The following is a 17,659-nucleotide window of genomic DNA, read 5'->3' on the forward strand; positions in this document are numbered from 1 at the left end:
TGAAAACACACTTATTGTTATCCAACATTTTGGAGTTAGACGCCAGAACCATAAAGACTACACATTCTGATTCTACAATCTTGACAGATGATGCATTAGCTTAGTTGTTTATGTGCTGCTGGCAACGAAATGCGATACGTGCGTGCACTCATTGGCACACTGCGTTCTCACCGATAAATAGGCTGTTAACAATAACAATCTGCACCATTTAACAAATTCCTCGAAAACTATTTCGATTGTGCCTTAATGTTTACTTGAGAGTCAATAGTGAATAGCCTTTCTTCTGTCAGCTAACTTCTCGCAAATGACAATCTATTTTTGTTTACAGGATGTTGTGCACCATGAAAAACATCCCCGTCAAACAAAAATGTTTCGATCAGCACAAAAACAAAGATTATCCGGGACAAACCCGAGGCACCCCGAAACGTGCGTAGGACAACAATCTGGTTTGAGTAACATTCGTCTAATAAATTGTTACACTGGCTGAAACTTTGTAGATTCCCTGCACGATTTGTGATTTGATGCATTTGCATATTGCTACACTGATGCTATCGTTTATTGGTAGATCATCACAGTAGATTGAGCAAGCTTTGAATTTCCCCAGGCCCTATAACTATGGGGTTGGGCGTTAGGTTAAACCTCAGCCAACTCTGATATTTGTTATGCAACAGTCAACTCTATAGTCCTCTGAGATATTGTTATAATGCACGGTATTTACCAGACTGATCCATAGGCTCCAGAGCCGACCGGGGACAGGGATTGATACCGCTCCGGGACCTCCCATATCGTTTTGTTCAGCTCCTGTCTGTAGAAAGTGGGTCTCTCCTTGTGAGACATTCCTGCAGAATTCAGAGACTACGAGACAAACAAGCCAGTCGTAACTTCGGTTTCCTCCTTCGCGTGGCAGTAGAGCCTCTCTGAAAACTAAAAACTCAATACAACGAGAACTATTGTTGACCCAACCGATACATAAATTGGATCTCGCGCATTCCGGGCAGTGCAACTGTGCAAACGTTATCCCGTGCACTATATATGAGGACGTCTCTTTGAGGACAGCAGACTCCTAAAACAACACGTTCGATCAGCAAGCTACAGAATATTTTCCCTCTATGCAGATTCCAATCTGTTTCTTGTGTTGAAGAGGACCTAAACTGAACATAATTCTCGCTCCGTCAAAGACGAAGCGCGCTCCCGTCCCGATTCCCACTTCTCGCGCGATTTGAGTTTAGTAGCTGGGGAAATCCCGCTGTGGGGATTCCTAATCTCTTTTTACTGCAGGCTACGTAATATGTTGACATTAATTAAATAGCCCTGTGAAATAGAGTGATTGATATTTGCGCGTTGCCACAATATATATATTAAATCACAAATCTTATGATGACCAAACCCTTCAAAGTGTATGATTCCTTACTATCGTGATGGTCCTCCTATATTTTGAATTGCCCCGGGACAAGCATTCTGCATTAATTTTTTACTTGCAGTAAGAGTAGGTATTAACTGTTCGTTTAATTCGGTAACAAGTACTGATTAGCCTATGTATCCTATACGTTTATATCAAAGACACTCATTACACCCTATTTATTTTGCTATATATACTGAACAAAAATATAAATGCAACCTGTAAAGTGTTGGTCCCATGTTTCACGAGCTGAAATAAAAGATCCCAGAAATGTTCCATATGCACAAAAAGCTGGTTTCTCTCCAATTGTGTTTACATCCCTGTTAGTGAGCGTTTCTCCTTTGCCAAGACAATCATCCACCTTTTTATTCTTTGGTATAATGGCGTTCACAACAATCATATGTGCATTCAGCCACCTAGTGTACAGGTGAACATGTGTGTCATATCAAGAAGCTGATTACAGCATGATCATTACACAGGTGCACTTTGTGCTGAGGACAATAAAAGCCCCTGAAAAACCCAACATTATGCCACAGTTTTTGAGGGAGCGTGCAATTGGCATGCTGACTGCAGGAATGTCCAACAGAGCTCTTGCCAGAGAATTGAATGTTCAAATCAAATCAATTCAATTCAAGGGCTTTATTGGCATGGGAAACATGTGTTAACATTGCCAAAGCAAGTGAGGTAGATAATATATAAAGTGAAATAAACAATAAAAATTAACAGTAAACATTACACATACAGAAGTTTCAAAACAATAAAGACATTACAAATGTCATATTATATATATATATATATACAGTGTTTTAACAATGTACAAATGGTAAAGGACACAAGATAAAATAAATAAGCATAAATATGGGTTGTATTTACAATGGTGTGTGTTCTTCACTGGTTGCCCTTTTCTCGTGGCAACAGGTCACAAATCTTGCTGCTGTGATGGCACACTGTGGAATTTCACCCAGTAGATATGGGAGTTTTTCAAAATTGGATTTGTTTTCGAATTCTTTGTGGATCTGTGTAATCTGAGGGAAATATGTCTCTCTAATATGGTCATACATTGGACAGGAGGTTAGGAAGTGCAGCTCAGTTTCTAATTTAAGCCGTCTCCAATGTCATTTTAGAGAATTTGGCAGTATGTCCAACCGGCCTCACAACCACAGACCAGGTGTTACCACGTGAAACGGATGTGAAATAGCTAGCTAGTTAGCGGTGGTGCGCGCTAAATAGCGTTTCAATCGGTGACGTCACTTGCTCTGAGGCCTTGAAGTAGTGGTTCCCCTTGCTCTGCAAGGGCCGCGGCTTTTGTGGAGCGATGGGTAACGATGCTTCGTGGTGTGACTGTTGTTGATGTGTGCAGAGGGTACGGTCTAAAGTTATACTGTTACACACACAAGCCCTGGACCTCCACATCCGGCTTCTTCACCTCTCTATAATTTCTGTAATAAAGCCCTTTTGTGGGGAAAATGAATTCTGATTGGCTGATTGGCTGTACCCCTGCCCTGTCATGTGAAATTCATTAGCATCTAATGAATTTATTTCAATTGACTGATTTCCTTATATTGAACTCAGTAAAATCATTGAAATTGTTGCAGGTTTCGTTTATATTTGATACACAACTGGCTGGGACATAAGACCACCTTTGACGTCTGAAACCATTTGACAAACTTGTGAATTGTCCCTTTTAATGTGGAGGAGACCATCGATTACAAATTCAAATTTTGAAATACTTCATAAAAAACATTACACACACAGTTGGCCTCTGTTCCTAACAATATCCGAGTTCCATTGCTCTGTCCTGATGAATCCGGATACGACGCTTGATTGGTCATCCTGGCTGCTGCCTGTCACAGGGAAGGGAGGACAACATTTAACAACATGGATGATTGAAAATACCTGAGAATTCGACACAGTCTTGGATAACAGCAAACTGCAAACATGACAAATGGTCAGTTTGATGAGACGTGTGTCATTTTATAGGTAATCTTGCAGGAGATGCACTGTTTTCAAAGCAAAGAAGTAGACATTGGCTGTCTGGCTGGACGGACTTTAGTTAGCTCTGATTCCATTTCTGCTACTTTTGTAACTAGCATAGCTTTCTGGTGACGTGGCTGCAGACCGTCGCCAGCCAACATCAATTAGATAACGTTTGAATTTATGAACATAAAAAGTGCATGGTCAATTTGGAACCAAAAACTAGTTATGGGCAAGGATACGTCCAGTTGGCGGCTATCTAACGTTAGCTATAGGCCAGTATTGGAGTGAAGGAGCCTAATGGGACCTTACATGTTCTGTTTAAATGGCAAATTGGCTCTGGAAGTCTAAACAGCCCAATACTCCCATCTAAACGGGAATCGATTCTAGAAACAACCCTCTACTTTCATATCACATACATCATCAACAACAAAACACAAATTAAGCGGTTACTGTACACTGTTTTAACAGTTGCAGTCAACACTATTTTACATTTCCAATACATTTATGGTGTCTGTCTTCCGTTGACACAAAGGTGTCCGGAGAAGCAGATAACGAATTAGCACAGGTACAATAGTCCACTCACGTCTTCTCCGTAAACAAGCGCTGTAACATGGACATATGGGAACCCTACTCCTATCAAGCTGTGTGTCAATATTTAGTTGTTTGAAAATTATTTCTCGCCCATATTATAGATACGATCCATATGCTCCCAAACCTTACCGCAAGCGATGCGTGTTAATGTTCAGACTGAACATTTAGGCTCTTACCAAAACCCTTCACAGAAGACTCGTTTGTCCAATGACGCCTGTGTAATGGAACTGAGAGACTGGATCAGGGTTAGCTGTATCTGGCTAGTTTTCTATCTACCTACCTATCTATGTGATGTTTGGTGGCCAGTTTACTGGCTCCTACAGCCATCTATGCAAGTACATTATATTAACATAAGTGACAATTGTTTGTAATGGTATCTAGCTGTGGTTCCACACAGGTATCAAGTGTAGCCTAGCTGTCGAACAGGTTTAATTGGCGATGTTTTTTTTTAAAACCATTGCTGTAGACCTCAAAACGTTATTGTGTGCTAGCTACATCAAGATGCAATCTGTCAAGCTATTGTTGTCATTGAAATATTCAACTATCCTAAGTAATGCTAGTTAATCTTTGAATATTGAATGACCAGCCATATGTACAGATGTCATCTTCAAACCAAATTATTATTTTCTCTTCTCCACCCGTCAGTGTACTCGTTCGATGGGATTGTGGTGTTTGGGCTTCTGTACATCTGTACGTGTGCGTACCTCAAGAAGGTGCCTCGCTTAAACAGTTGGCTACTTTCTGAGAAGAAGGGAGTGTGGGGGGTGTTCTATAAAGGTAAGACAATCAATCTGTCAATGGTTCATCTATGTAATAGAACAATGGAATATAAATACTGGTTATGTGTTTCTGACTACAATCAAAGAGCTATGCTTCAGCTTCACCACAGTGAAGCAGAGAGGTTCACTACTACAGCTTCACCATAGTCTGAAGCAGAGAGGTTCACTACTACAGCTTCACCATAGTCTGAAGCAGAGAGGTCCACACTACAGCTTCACCATAGTCTGAAGCAGAGAGATCCACTACTACAGCTTCACCATAGTCTGAAGCAGAGAGGTCCACTACTACATCTTCACCATAGTCTGAAGCAGAGAGGTCCAATACTACAGCTTCACCACAGTGAAGCAGAGAGGTCCACTACTACAGCTTCACCATAGTCTGAAGCAGAGAGGTTCACTACTACAGCTTCACCATAGTCTGAAGCAAAGGGTTCACTACTACAGCTTCACCATAGTCTGAAGCAGAGAGGTTCACTACTACAGCTTCACCATAGTCTCAACAACAAAAACAAAGAGAGGTTCACTACACAGCTTCACCATAGTCTGAAGCAGAGAGGTTCACTACATTTACATCTTCACCATAGTCTGAAGCAGAGAGGTCCAATACTACAGCTTCACCATAGTCTGAAGCAGAGAGGTCCACTACTACATCTTCACCATAGTCTGAAGCAGAGAGGTCCAATACTACAGCTTCACCATAGTCTGAAGCAGAGAGGTCCACTACTACAGCTTCACCACAGTGAAGCAGAGAGGTCCACTACTACAGCTTCACCATAGTCTGAAGCAGAGAGGTCCACTACTACATCTTCACCACAGTGAAGCAGACAGGTCCAATACTACAGCTTCACCATAGTCTGAAGCAGAGAGGTCCAATACTACAGCTTCACCATAGTCTGAAGCAGAGAGGTCCACTACTACAGCTTCACCATAGTCTGAAGCAGAGAGGTCCACTACTACAGCTTCACCATAGTCTGAAGCAGAGAGGTCCACTACTACAGCTTCACCATAGTCTGAAGCAGAGAGGTCCACTACTACAGCTTCACCATAGTCTGAAGCAGAGAGGTTCACTACTACAGCTTCACCACAGTGAAGCAGAGAGATCCACTACTACAGCTTCACCACAGTGAAGCAGAGAGGTCCACTACTACAGCTTCACCATAGTCTGAAGCAGAGAGGTCCACACTACAGCTTCACCATAGTCTGAAGCAGAGAGATCCACTACTACAGCTTCACCACAGTGAAGCAGAGAGGTCCACTACTACAGCTTCACCATAGTCTGAAGCAGAGAGGTTCACTACTACAGCTTCACCACAGTGAAGCAGAGAGGTTCACTACTACAGCTTCACCATAGTCTGAAGCAGAGAGATCCACTACTACAGCTTCACCACAGTGAAGCAGAGAGGTTCACTACTACAGCTTCACCATAGTCTGAAGCAGAGAGGTTCACTACTACAGCTTCACCATAGTCTGAAGCAGAGAGATCTACTACTACAGCTTCACCACAGTGAAGCAGAGGTTCACTACTACAGCTTCACCATAGTCTGAAGCAGAGAGATCCACTACTACAGCTTCACCACAGTGAAGCAGAGAGGTTCACTACTACAGCTTCACCATAGTCTGAAGCAGAGAGGTTCACTACTACAGCTTCACCATAGTCTGAAGCAGAGAGGTCCACTACTACAGCTTCACCATAGTCTGAAGCAGAGAGATCCACTACTACAGCTTCACCATCGTCTGAAGCAGAGAGATCTACTACTACAGCTTCACCACAGTGAAGCAGAGGTTCACTACTACAGCTTCACCATAGTCTGAAGCAGAGACTGTCTTTTTTTTCTCCCTTGTTCTCTCTCCCACTCTATCTTCCTGTTTCTCTCTGTCCATCTATCCACTCTGTATCCCTCTCCTCAATCTCACTCTTCCTCTCTCCCCCTCTTTCTTCTTCTCTCTCTTTCTCTCTCCCCCTCTATCTTCTTCTCTCTCTTTCTCTCTCTCTCTGTCTTTCTGCCTCTCAGCTGCAGTGATTGGGACCAGACTCCACCATGCTGTGGCTATAACCTGTCTGTCGATGGCATTGTACCTTGTCTTCTTAAAGTGACAGCGTCAGGCTGGACTGGACTGAGATGGACTGATCCAGGGCAGGCTTGGCTGGGCTTTGCAGAGCTGGATTGGGCTGCACTGGGTTGCCACCCATGGAAACTTAGGGCCGTGTTCCCCCAGAACACCAATTCATTCACCCAGTAATCTCAAAGGACATGTATAAAGGACAAGCTAATACTGCCCCCAGGTGGTGATAAAGATCCCAGTCACTCTCTGCACTCTTCTACACCTGTGTGCGTCCCAATAACATCTCCTTTCTCCTGAAGTGAGCACTCGTTCACTACACCCCACAAATGTAAAAGCATTGGATTGGGGTTGGCATGGGGCTAGGAAGTTTCCATATACCAGTGATTTCTGTTCAGAGATTATGAAGGGGAGTGTTCAAGTGCACTCTTGGGGAGAAAGGAGAGACGACTGGGACGCAGGCGTTGTATCCATCCCTGCACGACACCGCCGTCACCCAGTTTAACCTGTGTTTACTGTACACATCCCATTAGAACACGGTTTGTCAATCTATTCTCCAGGGGCACATTTTTGTCTTAGCTCAGCACTAACACATCATTTCCCTCCATTTCTTTTTTCACACCAAATACACACACAACAATTTATAGACAAACACAAACAACTACTACATTTCCCCTGCCCAGACCCGCATGCTTACACACCCATCCCTAGTGCCTGCATTGTTTGCCACATGGCCTGAAACGGCACCATTTTGTTTCTCTGTAGCCCACGCACTTTCAATATTGAAATAATAAATCATCGATTTTTCCATTGTGTTAATGATGGTGGATTGATTCATTTCCAAGTTTTTAGCATGTGTTTTTCAAGATGAGAATTGCCGAACCCATCGGGTATCTCACTAAACCCCCAAATGCCATATCTTGAAATATGCAGACAGACACATTCAAAGTATTTAACAATATTTAAGTTTTTTTTTTTACTAGGTAAGTCAGTTAAGAACAAATTCTTATTTACAATGACTGCCTACCCCCTCGGCCAAACCTTCCCCTAACCCGGACGACGCTGGGCCAATTGTGCGCTGCCCTATGGGACTCACAGGCGGTTGTGACACAGCCTGGGAACGAACCAGGGTCTGTAGTGATGCCTCTACCACTGCAATGCAGTGACTTAGACCGGTGCGTCACTCGGGAGGCCTGGGAGGCTTTTACTGAGGAGGCTTCCGTCAGGCCACTCTACCATAAATGGCTGATTGGTGGAGTGCTGCAGAGATGGTTGTCCATCTGGAAGATTTCATGGCTTCAGATGGGAGTGCTACGGGTCGATAATAATTTAGACAGCTTACCTTGGTGTTCTTGGGCACAGGGACTATGGTGGTCTGCTTGAAACGTAGGTATTACAGACTTGGTCAGGGAGAGGTTGAAAATGATCAGTGAAGACACTTGCCAGCTGGTCAGCGTATGCTCTGAGTATGCTTCCTTGTAATCTGTCTGGCCCCGCGGCCTTGTAAATGTTAACCTGTTTAAAGGTCTTACTTACATCGGCTACGGAGAGCGAGATCACATAGTTGTCTGGAACAGCTGGTGTTCTCGTGCATGGTTCAGTGTTGCTTTTTTTTGTTATTCTGATATTATGTATTACCACTATGCTGTAATTTATATTATGTATTACCATGCATGTTCACAATATACTGTATTTATAACTGATAAATGTGTGTATTTTTAACATATATAACTGTGACCCTCTGGATATGCATGATGATCAGTCATGATAGCTGATGTCGGTGGTTTATGACAACTAACTTAACTCTGCCATCATGGCACGAACCAGTTATATGTGACCGTAAGCCTGCTGGAGATCAGCCATCAGTGTGTCAAGCCAATTAGCTGACCCAAACAATGGTCTATACAGGGACAGTGTCAAGTCAGTGGCTTTTTTTCTCATTCTGATATTGTGTTTTACCAGGCTCACAATATACTGTACTTATAAGAATGAATTTGTTCTCTCGCTCTCTCGCTCTCTGTGTGAGCAGTTGCGACACCAGTTTCCCTTGAAAAGAGAGGGAGGGATGATTAGACGTAATCACATTTGACCTGCATAGGGCTGTAAACTGCACCTGTTCAACATGTCACTACATTCACTGCTGCTGCTGCTCAAAGCTACTGCCAAGTCCACTCTCAGAGGAGAGAGCTTCTGAAGACAATACCAAGATTTTGCTTTGAAGTGTGTGCATGTCTGTTTGAAAGAGAACGTGTACCAGAATTAAGATCTATCAAGACAGTACATGCTTTCTTCTCTCAGAGCAGCAGTCTATCTAAAATGTGACTGTAAAACTGCGCACAGATAAGGCTGTTCTTTTAGGAAGTACTGTACGGTGCATTCAGAAAGTATTCAGACCCCTTGACTTTTTTCCACATTTTGTTACGTTACAAACTTATTTATAAAATTGATCAAATAAAAAATGTTCCTCAACAATCTACACACAATACCCCATAATGACCAAATAAGTTTTTAGAAATTTATAAAAAATAATAAATACCTTATTTACATAAGTATTCAGACCCTTTGCTATGAGACTCGAAATGCATCCAGGTGCATCCTATTTCTACAACTTGATTGGAGTCCACCTGTGGTAAATTATATTGATTGGACATGATTTGGAAAGACACACACGTGTCTATATGAGGTCCCACAGTTGACAGTGCATGTCAGAGCAAAAATCAAGCCATGAGGTCAAAGGAATTGTCCGTAGAGCTCCGAGACAGGATTTTGTCGAGGCACAGATCTGGGGAAGGGAACCAAAACATTTCTGCAGCATTGAAGGTTCCCAAGAACACACTGGCCTCAATCATTCTTAAATGGAAGAAATTTGGAACCACCAAGACTCCTCCAAGAGCTGGACGCCTGGCCAAACTGAGCAATTGGGGGAGAAAGGCCTTGGTCAGGGAGGTGACCAAGAACCCGATGATCATTGACAGAGTTCCTCTGTGGAGATGGTTGTCCTTCTGGAAGATTCTCCCATCTCTGCAGCACTCCACCAATCAGGCCTCTATGGTAGAGTGGCCAGACGGAAGCCACTCCTCAGTAAAAGGAACATGACAGCCAGCTTGGAGTTTGCCAAAAGGCACCTAAAGACTGACTATGAGAAACAAGATTCTCTGGTCTGATGAAACCAAGATTGAACTCTTTGGCCTGAATGCCAAGCGTCATGTCTGGAGGAAATCTGGCACCATCCCTATGGTAAAGCATGGTGGTGTTAGCATCATGCTGTGGAGATGTTTTTCAGCAGCAGGGATTGGGAGATTAGTCAGGATCAAGGGAACGATGTATTGAGCAAAGTACAGAGAGATCCTTGATAAAAACCTGCTCCAAAGCGCTCAGGACCTCAGACTGGTGCGAAGGTTCACCTTCCAACAGGATAACGACCCTAAGCACACAACCAAGACAATGCAGGAGTGGCTTCGGAACAAGTCTCTGAATGTGTTTGAGTGGCCCAGCCAGACTCCAGACTTGAACCCGATTAAATATCTCTGGAGAGACGTGAAAATAGCTGTGCAGCGACGCTCCCCATCCAATTTGACAGAGCTTTAGAGGATCTGCAGAGAATGGGAGAAGTACCCAGAACCAGGTGTGTCAAGCTTGTAGCGTCATACCCAAGAAGATTCTAGACTGTAATCACTGCCAAAGGTGCTACAACAAAGTACTGAATAAAGGGTCTGAATACTTATGTAGATGTGATGTTTCCATTTTTCTATTTTATATATTCGCAAGAAAAAGTTGTACTTTTTTTGCTTCGTCATTAATGGAGTATAGTGTGTAGATTGATGAGGGGGGAAAAAACAATTTTAATTCATTTTAAAATAAGGCTGTAACGTAACAAAATGTCAACGGTTCTGAACACTTTCCGAATGCACTGTATGTGTGGGGTTTGATCATGATACAGTGTGTTTTGTGTGGGTTTAAAGGAGAGTAGAACGAGAAATGTTGCGACTTCATTACTGTTGTGTGAACTCTAACACAATGCTTCTCTAACATAATGCTTCTTTAACATAATGCTTCTCAGATGCTACAGAAGCCAAAGGAGAGGTGAGTTGGATTCTTGATCATAAACCGTTAATATTGGGAATAACAGTACAACTTGCCAAAGAGCAAGACTAGTAATGTAAAACAAAAATGTATTATGTTAAATATGACCCATACCTTCTTCCAATACGAAATGTAGTGTCCCATTCTTCCCCCCAGCAATTACTATTTACTAAATAATAACGATTTATCAGTAAAAATACCACGTCAGAATGAAACATCTCTTCTTCCTCGAGCAGGGAGCTACGGCTGCCAGAAGGCCCTTCCGGGAAGGTCCCGTTGGGAGGCCCCGTTGCCTCTTCTGTCCGTCCAGGGCCACACTGGACGGACAGTGGATGGACAGATGGACGGACAGATGACCTCATCTGTCCCCGGAAGCCGACCAAACCCGTCCTGGAGTCTCCCCTACACTGTGACCATCACATCTGCTGTGGAAGGAGGCTGAGCTACAGCCGTGTTTGTCAGACCAGGAGACATACCGAAAATCAAACAGCCAACAATATGAACCCTCTTTGGAAAGATGAGGCTCATGATGGTGTTCTGTTTTGCTCTACAACACCCACAAGCATCACAGGACTTGTCTGAAGTCGGTTCCGCCGATCTGCCAACTTTTGTCTGCAGCATCCGGACAGTTTGGGCATCCGGACAGTTTGGGCATCCGAACAGTTTGGGCATCTGAACAGTTTGGGCATCTGAACAGTTTGGGCATCTGAACAGTTTGGGCATCTGAACAGTTTGTGCTACCGAACAGTTTGGGCATCTGAACAGTTTGGGCATCTGAACAGTTTGGGCATCTGAACAGTTTGGGCATCTGAACAGTTTGGGCATCTGAACAGTTTGGGCATCTGAACAGTTTGGGCATCTGAACAGTTTGGGCATCTGAACAGTTTGGGCATCTGAACAGTTTGGGCATCTGAACAGTTTGGGCATCTGAACAGTTTGGGCATCTGAACAGTTTGGGCATCTGAACAGTTTGGGCATCTGAACAGTTTGGGCATCCGAACAGTTTGGGCATCTGAACAGTTTGGGCATCCGAACAGTTTGGGCATCCGAACAGTTTGGGCATCCGAACAGTTTGGGCATCCGAACAGTTTGGGCATCCGAACAGTTTGGGCATCCGAACAGTTTGGGCATCCGAACAGTTTGGGCATCCGAACAGTTTGGGCATCCGAACAGTTTGGGCATCCGAACAGTTTGGGCTACCGAACAGTTTGGGCATCTGAACGGTTTGGGCATCCGAACGGTTTGGGCATCTGAACGGTTTGGGCTTGGGTTTGGGCATCTGAACGGTTTGGGCATCCGAACGGTTTGGGCATCCGAACGGTTTGGGCATCCGAACGGTTTGGGCATCCGAACGGTTTGGGCATCCGAACGGTTTGGGCATCCGGACGGTTTGGGCATCCGGACGGTTTGGGCATCCGGACGGTTTGGGCATCCGGACGGTTTGGGCATCCGAACGGTTTGGGCATCCGAACGGTTTGGGCATCCGAACGGTTTGGGCATCCGAACGGTTTGGGCATCCGAACGGTTTGGGCATCCGGACGGTTTGGGCATCCGGACGGTTTGGGCTACCAAACAGTTTGGGCTACACACTAATATGAACCCACCATCGAAAGGTGAGACTCACGAAGACGTACATATCGGTTGTTTTGCTCTAGAGCCTCACAAAACACGTCAATGTATCCTGTTACCAGTTTTTTATTTTATTATGGAAGTATACACTGAGTGTACAAAACATTATGAACACCTGCTCTTTCTATGACATACAGTAGACTGACCAGGTGAAAGCTATGATCCCTTATTGATGTCACCTGTTAAATCCACTTCAATCAGTGTAGATGAAGGCGAGGAGACGGGTTAAAGAAAGATTTTTAAGTCTTGAGACATTTGAGACATGGATTGTGTGTGTGCCATTCAGAGGGTGAATGGGCAAGACAAAAGATTGAAATACCTTTGAAGGGGGTATGGTAGTAGGTGCTAAGCCGGGTGTGAAGAACTGCAACTCTGCTGGGTTTTTCACACCCAACGGTTTCCCGTGTGTATCCACAATGGGCCATCACCCAAAGGACATTCAGGCAACTTAGCACAAACTGTGGGAAGCATTGGTGTCAACATGGACCAGCATACCTGAGGGAACCCCATTTGACACCTTGTAGAGTCCATACCTCGGTGAATTGAGGCTGTTCTGAGGGCAGTGTGTTCTAGAACAGAGACAGAGGGAGCAGCACTGGGAGACAGAGTGGATCCTCAGACCACCCTCTGACTTGGATCAGGAACTACACAAGAGGCAGCACATAATACACATTGTATGCATATAGGCTGGCCTACTGACCCATCACAACACCTCCATAGGAAACACAGGAGCTTGCCAAATGTGTCATATTGCCTAAGCCTGGTGAGGTGACGGAGGACAGGACAGATGCCTAAAAACCCAAACACTAATCACCTGTTAATATACAATGACTATGAGGTGATTGGGAAACTGCTATTGACTATGCATGATGATACTTTAAGAGTCGCACAAGGTGTTTGCTTTGTAAACAGCTGGATGTGAGGAAGTGTGTCTGTTTAATCTTTTCCTGAGATGGGGATATAATGCTCAGGACAAGATCGAAGACCGTGGTCCTGAAGGGAAGACATGCTGAAAGATCCAAAGTCAGGAAACTGGTATGTTACTTCTCACATTGGTTCTGGGAACAACCAATCAGACACGTATTGCCTCTAAAAAAACATTGCTAAGTAGCCTGAGGCTCTGCTTGCAAAAAGGCTATTGTTTGAGGTCAAACAGTTGCTTTAGGGATTATTAGGCTACTGTTGGGGAACCCTGCTGCAGGGGTATTAGGGTACTGTGGGTGAGGATTGTGGAACCCTGCTGTAGGGGTATTAGGCTACTCTGGGTGACGATTGGGGAACCCTGCTGTAGGGGTATTAGGGTACTGTGGGTGGGGATTGGGGAACCCTACTGCAGGGGGTATTAGGGTTGAGGAACCCCTGTTGGGGGTATTAGGGTTGAAGAACCCTGCTGTAGAGGGTATTAGAGTTGAGGAACCCTGCTGTAGGGGGTATTAGGGTTGAAGAACCCTGCTGTAGTGGTTATTAGGGTTGAGGACCCCTGCTGTAGGGGGTATTACGGTTGAAGAACCCTGCTGTAGGAGTTATTACGGTTGAGGAACCCTGCTGTAGGGGTTTTAGGGTTGAGGAACCCTGCTTAGGGGGGGTGAGGAATTGGGGGGGTGTACAGTAGGTATTTTTCTTCTGTGTTTATACCCACTTATTAGTCATAAATATTTTTCACAAAAATACATGTTTCAAAAACATTTTAATAGGTCCAAATATTTTAAACATTCATATTGAAGTAGTTTGACAGTAGGTTTAAAACAACACTGGTGATGAGGACACGGTCAAAGTCAGTCACAATAATACAACGGTTGGTTTCTTCAACGACATTAACAGAAGCAATCTTTTTTTGGGGGGTTTAAAAGTAACCGAATATCAGCTGGAAAATTACCTGTAGAGTAGCTCAGCTGAACACAAACAGCTCTGTTGACCATCACTGCACTTAGTAAATACGTCAACCAAACAGACAGCAGATAGGGTAAATCTCCCAACTGAACAGAACTCTCAGGAAGCAGGGGAGAGAGAGGCCTACAATATTACACATTGTCTCAATGCAACTCCAAATACCAGCAACCCATGACTGGCTCATTCTGCTTCAGAACAATGGTACAATACACCCCATTTTCATATCAAGAGAATCCCTTCCATCGCATTCATAAATAGGGCCACTTCCACTTAAAGAGAGTCTCCAGGACATTTTAAACAGATTCAGGAATGACTCGAGTCTTTTCATTGTCCAACCAGACAGCTGAATACTGGTTCCTTTAAGTACACTTTCTCCCAACATACATGTGCTGTTATTAATAAATGACGGTCTCCTGTTGTGTGGCTGCACCCAGTCAGGTCCACTCTCCCAGTCCTGTACCAGTGTGCTTTAGGACAGTCAGCAAAGGCTCCAGAATAAATAAATAAATAAACATATATAAAAAGGGAATGGGGATCAGTGTTTTCCTCAGGTCTTTTCATAGGCGGGCTGCCATAACAGACATCTTCTATGGAGGTCAACTGAAGGCAGCACAATATTTTACAGGGAAGGGGGGGGGGCACCACAGAACGGAGTAAGGCTTAGGGGGAGCACCACACCGCCTGGGTAACCATAGTAGGGGAAACACTGATGAGAATTACATGGGTGGACAAAGTGAGGAAGGTTAGGGGTTATAGGTCAGGGTATTCCATCCTTCCTCTGGCAGCACTGTGAGGGCGGGACGCTCCAGTCGTACACGTAGCTCAGGCGGAGTTTAACCTCTTCCTTACACAGCCTCCCGTCTCTCTGCAGCGTCTGCTGTTTCTCCAACATATCCTCCAGGCTCTGCTTGTGAGTCACCATGTATTTATTACTACACCCCCGAGACTTGTACTCCGTGTCGAATCGAGGGTCGTGTGTCCGTTTGACGTCCACCGGGGCTAGCCACGCCCCCAGTGACACGTCCTCGCTCTGCCACACCTTGAGGTAGGCCGTGTTGATTCGGATGTAGTGTACGAGGTCGCAGGAGAGCAGGTAGCCTCCACCCAGGGCGTAGGGTAGGTAGTAGTCACACAGCTCCCAGGCCGACTCCCTCCACTTCCCTGCGGTCTTCACGCGACCGCGGCCTGAGAAGAAGCCCCAGTACAGCCGGCTGGGTTCTTTAGTCTTCAGCTCCTCCTATAAGATTAGGAGAGATTATACGTTATTGGGTGTTTGCCCATACATTTGTTTTACAGTACAAACTCTATATTTAAGCAATAAGGGCCGAGGGGGTGTGGTACATGGCCAAAATACCACCGCTAAGGGCCATTTTTAAGCACGTAATTAGAGCAGGAAAAGTACATGTTTTGTCATACACCTAGTATACAGTCTGATATACCACAGCTTTCAGCCAATCAGCAATGAAGGCTCAAACCATCCAGTTTACAATACACATTATGTTCCAAATGGCACCCTATTCCCTATGGACCCTTGTCAAAAAAACAGTGCACTACATAGTGAAGAGGGTGCCATTTGGGATGCATCCCATATCAAACACATACCTTCAACAGGTCCAGACGAGCAAAAGTGTCATCGTCCGCTTTTAACACAAACTTGAAGTCTACATTGTGATCTAGCCAGGAATACATATGCAGCAGCTTCAGGGTCAGGTTCTCATACGAGTCTCGCAGCGCAGGGAGTAAGAGCAGGTCTTTGTGCCGCCCCTGCTCTGTGTTGATGTTCTGCATATCCTCTGCGGGCAGACCCTCGGTTCCCACCACGAACATAGCTAGAACCTCCGGATCCTTCTTAGCCAGCCAGGTACTACGGATGATGCTCCTGCGCTCTGTGTACTTGGGTCCTGTGGTGATGAGGACCACCAGGAAGGCCGAGAGGTCTTTGGGGCGTGAGGGGAGCTCAGGGTGCTCTGCTCGGGGCTGGGAGTGGGCAGCGTGGGGTGCTAGGCCTGGAGGGTCGGCCTGGCCCTGTTTTAGGGTCTCCGAGGTACACTTGGCGAGGAAAAGGAGGACAACAGCAAAGAGGCACACTCCTCCGATGGCCAGGGCCGTCTTGTGACGACACACAACGCGGACCAGGCTCATGGTGCTGAGACTGAGAAGGGAGAGAGAGATGGGATGGAGAGATGGGGGGGGAAGAGAGACAAGAGAGATCTGTAAGCAACAATGCATGTCTGTTCATTCAGTTAACAATAAAGACAGCAGTCAATGAATGTCTCCCAGAGAAATGAGGTAGCTAGAGAAAAATACATTCTAAAGTTAATCAACAATTGAACAGACAGCTAACTTAACATTACCTAATCGAACTCGGCAAACAAATCAGTGTTAAGCAGACCACCCACACCTTGCCTGCAACCTGGTTAACGATAACATTAACCGATCAATCTCATTCCATGTAAGCAACGGAAAGCCTGCTCATTGCATCAAAACAAAGGCGGGAATATAGACTACAGTACCTGAATGTGTCACACAACGCTAGACGTTTAATGCATCGATGACAGTTACATGGACATTGCTTCTGTCTGTAGCTAGCTAGTTAGCTAGCCGAGATAGCACAAATGGGGATACGGTAGCAGGCTCGCTAGCTAGCTTAATAGCTATCGAGGAATGAGGATTTGATTTACTGCTCACTTCGCTAGCTACAAAATTACGCGAATGAATAAAATCATTAAAGAAAAAGAGCAATCCTTTTGTGTAGCTAGATGAACAGCTAGCTAGTGAACTACACCTCCGCTAGACGTTATTTTGGACTCAACTGGTGACACGCAGTAAATACAAGACAGACGGTGAGTTCAAGACAACACGGAAATCGGAAATATTGGACCTCAGACTTCAGTTTATTTTAACACAAATGGAAAGTCGGAAAAAAGACTGCGAAAATATTTTTGTTACGTTCATAAAAATCGAAATTACAAATTGGAAACTCAGGCATCATCGGAGAGCTACAACTTCTCCAATCTGGACATCACCGACGTCACCGTCACAATTTTCTTTTCAGTCTGAGTTTGTTTTTTTCCGAGTTCCCAGTTGGTTTGAAGGCAGCATGTGATGACGCATACACTTCACTGCTGGAAAGACACGCCTTTGGTGCCTCCCAGTGGATACAATTAGAATGAGTTAAACATCTGAACTACAGCACAGCACTGATTCTAAATCCTATGGAATGTACTGTGTGCAGTGGTGTAAAGTACTC

The 17,659-nt window shown here is 44.7% G+C and overlaps 3 protein-coding genes across 4 annotated transcripts in view; 1 reads left to right on the forward strand and 2 right to left on the reverse strand.

Moving 5' to 3' along the window:
- Window positions 1-1,209, reverse strand: part of LOC112221833 (mitogen-activated protein kinase 14A) — a 43,480-nt gene extending 42,271 nt beyond the window's left edge. The window contains exon 1 of the mRNA XM_024384207.2: window positions 719-1,209. Within this exon, the coding sequence (XP_024239975.2) occupies window positions 719-837 (119 nt within the window). The 5' untranslated portion in view covers window positions 838-1,209. The remainder of the gene's footprint in view (window positions 1-718) is intronic.
- Window positions 1,210-3,194: 1,985 nt separating this feature from the next.
- On the forward strand, window positions 3,195-7,626 carry LOC112221825 (protein kish-B). The gene is made up of 3 exons (XM_042330219.1): window positions 3,195-3,347; window positions 4,613-4,744; window positions 6,759-7,626. Exons 1-3 carry the CDS (start codon window positions 3,338-3,340, stop codon window positions 6,839-6,841), a joined length of 225 nt encoding a protein of 74 aa, XP_042186153.1. The 5' UTR covers window positions 3,195-3,337; the 3' UTR covers window positions 6,842-7,626.
- A 6,563-nt stretch (window positions 7,627-14,189) lies between these two features.
- LOC112221817 (beta-1,3-galactosyltransferase 6) lies at window positions 14,190-17,271 on the reverse strand. Of its 2 annotated transcripts, XM_024384181.2 has the most exons (4): window positions 16,923-17,271; window positions 16,764-16,822; window positions 16,012-16,561; window positions 14,190-15,646 (listed from the first exon to the last, which is right to left on the reverse strand). In XM_024384181.2, exons 3-4 carry the CDS (start codon window positions 16,549-16,551, stop codon window positions 15,167-15,169), a joined length of 1,020 nt encoding a protein of 339 aa, XP_024239949.1. In that variant the 5' UTR covers window positions 16,552-16,561; window positions 16,764-16,822; window positions 16,923-17,271; the 3' UTR covers window positions 14,190-15,166. The 2 variants fall into 2 exon arrangements, with proteins under 2 accessions (XP_024239949.1, XP_024239940.1); XM_024384172.2 differs by lacking the exon at window positions 16,764-16,822.
- Window positions 17,272-17,659: the final 388 nt, after the last annotated feature.

The sequence above is a fragment of the Oncorhynchus tshawytscha genome, linkage group LG02, assembly GCF_018296145.1.
Source record: "Oncorhynchus tshawytscha isolate Ot180627B linkage group LG02, Otsh_v2.0, whole genome shotgun sequence".
NCBI lineage: Eukaryota > Metazoa > Chordata > Actinopteri > Salmoniformes > Salmonidae > Oncorhynchus > Oncorhynchus tshawytscha.

Excerpts from the sequence above, each read along its gene's own strand:
- LOC112221825 (XM_042330219.1), top strand. Across the intron at positions 4,745-6,758 it reads GTGGGGGGTGTTCTATAAAG|CTGCAGTGATTGGGACCAGA; the intron begins GTAAGACAATCA and ends TCTGCCTCTCAG.
- LOC112221817 (XM_024384172.2), bottom strand. The coding sequence starts at position 16,551 with ATGAGCCTGGTCCGCGTTGTGTGTCGTCACAAGACGGCCCTGGCCATC. Across the intron at positions 15,647-16,011 it reads CTCGTCTGGACCTGTTGAAG|GAGGAGCTGAAGACTAAAGA; the intron begins GTATGTGTTTGA and ends CTAATCTTATAG.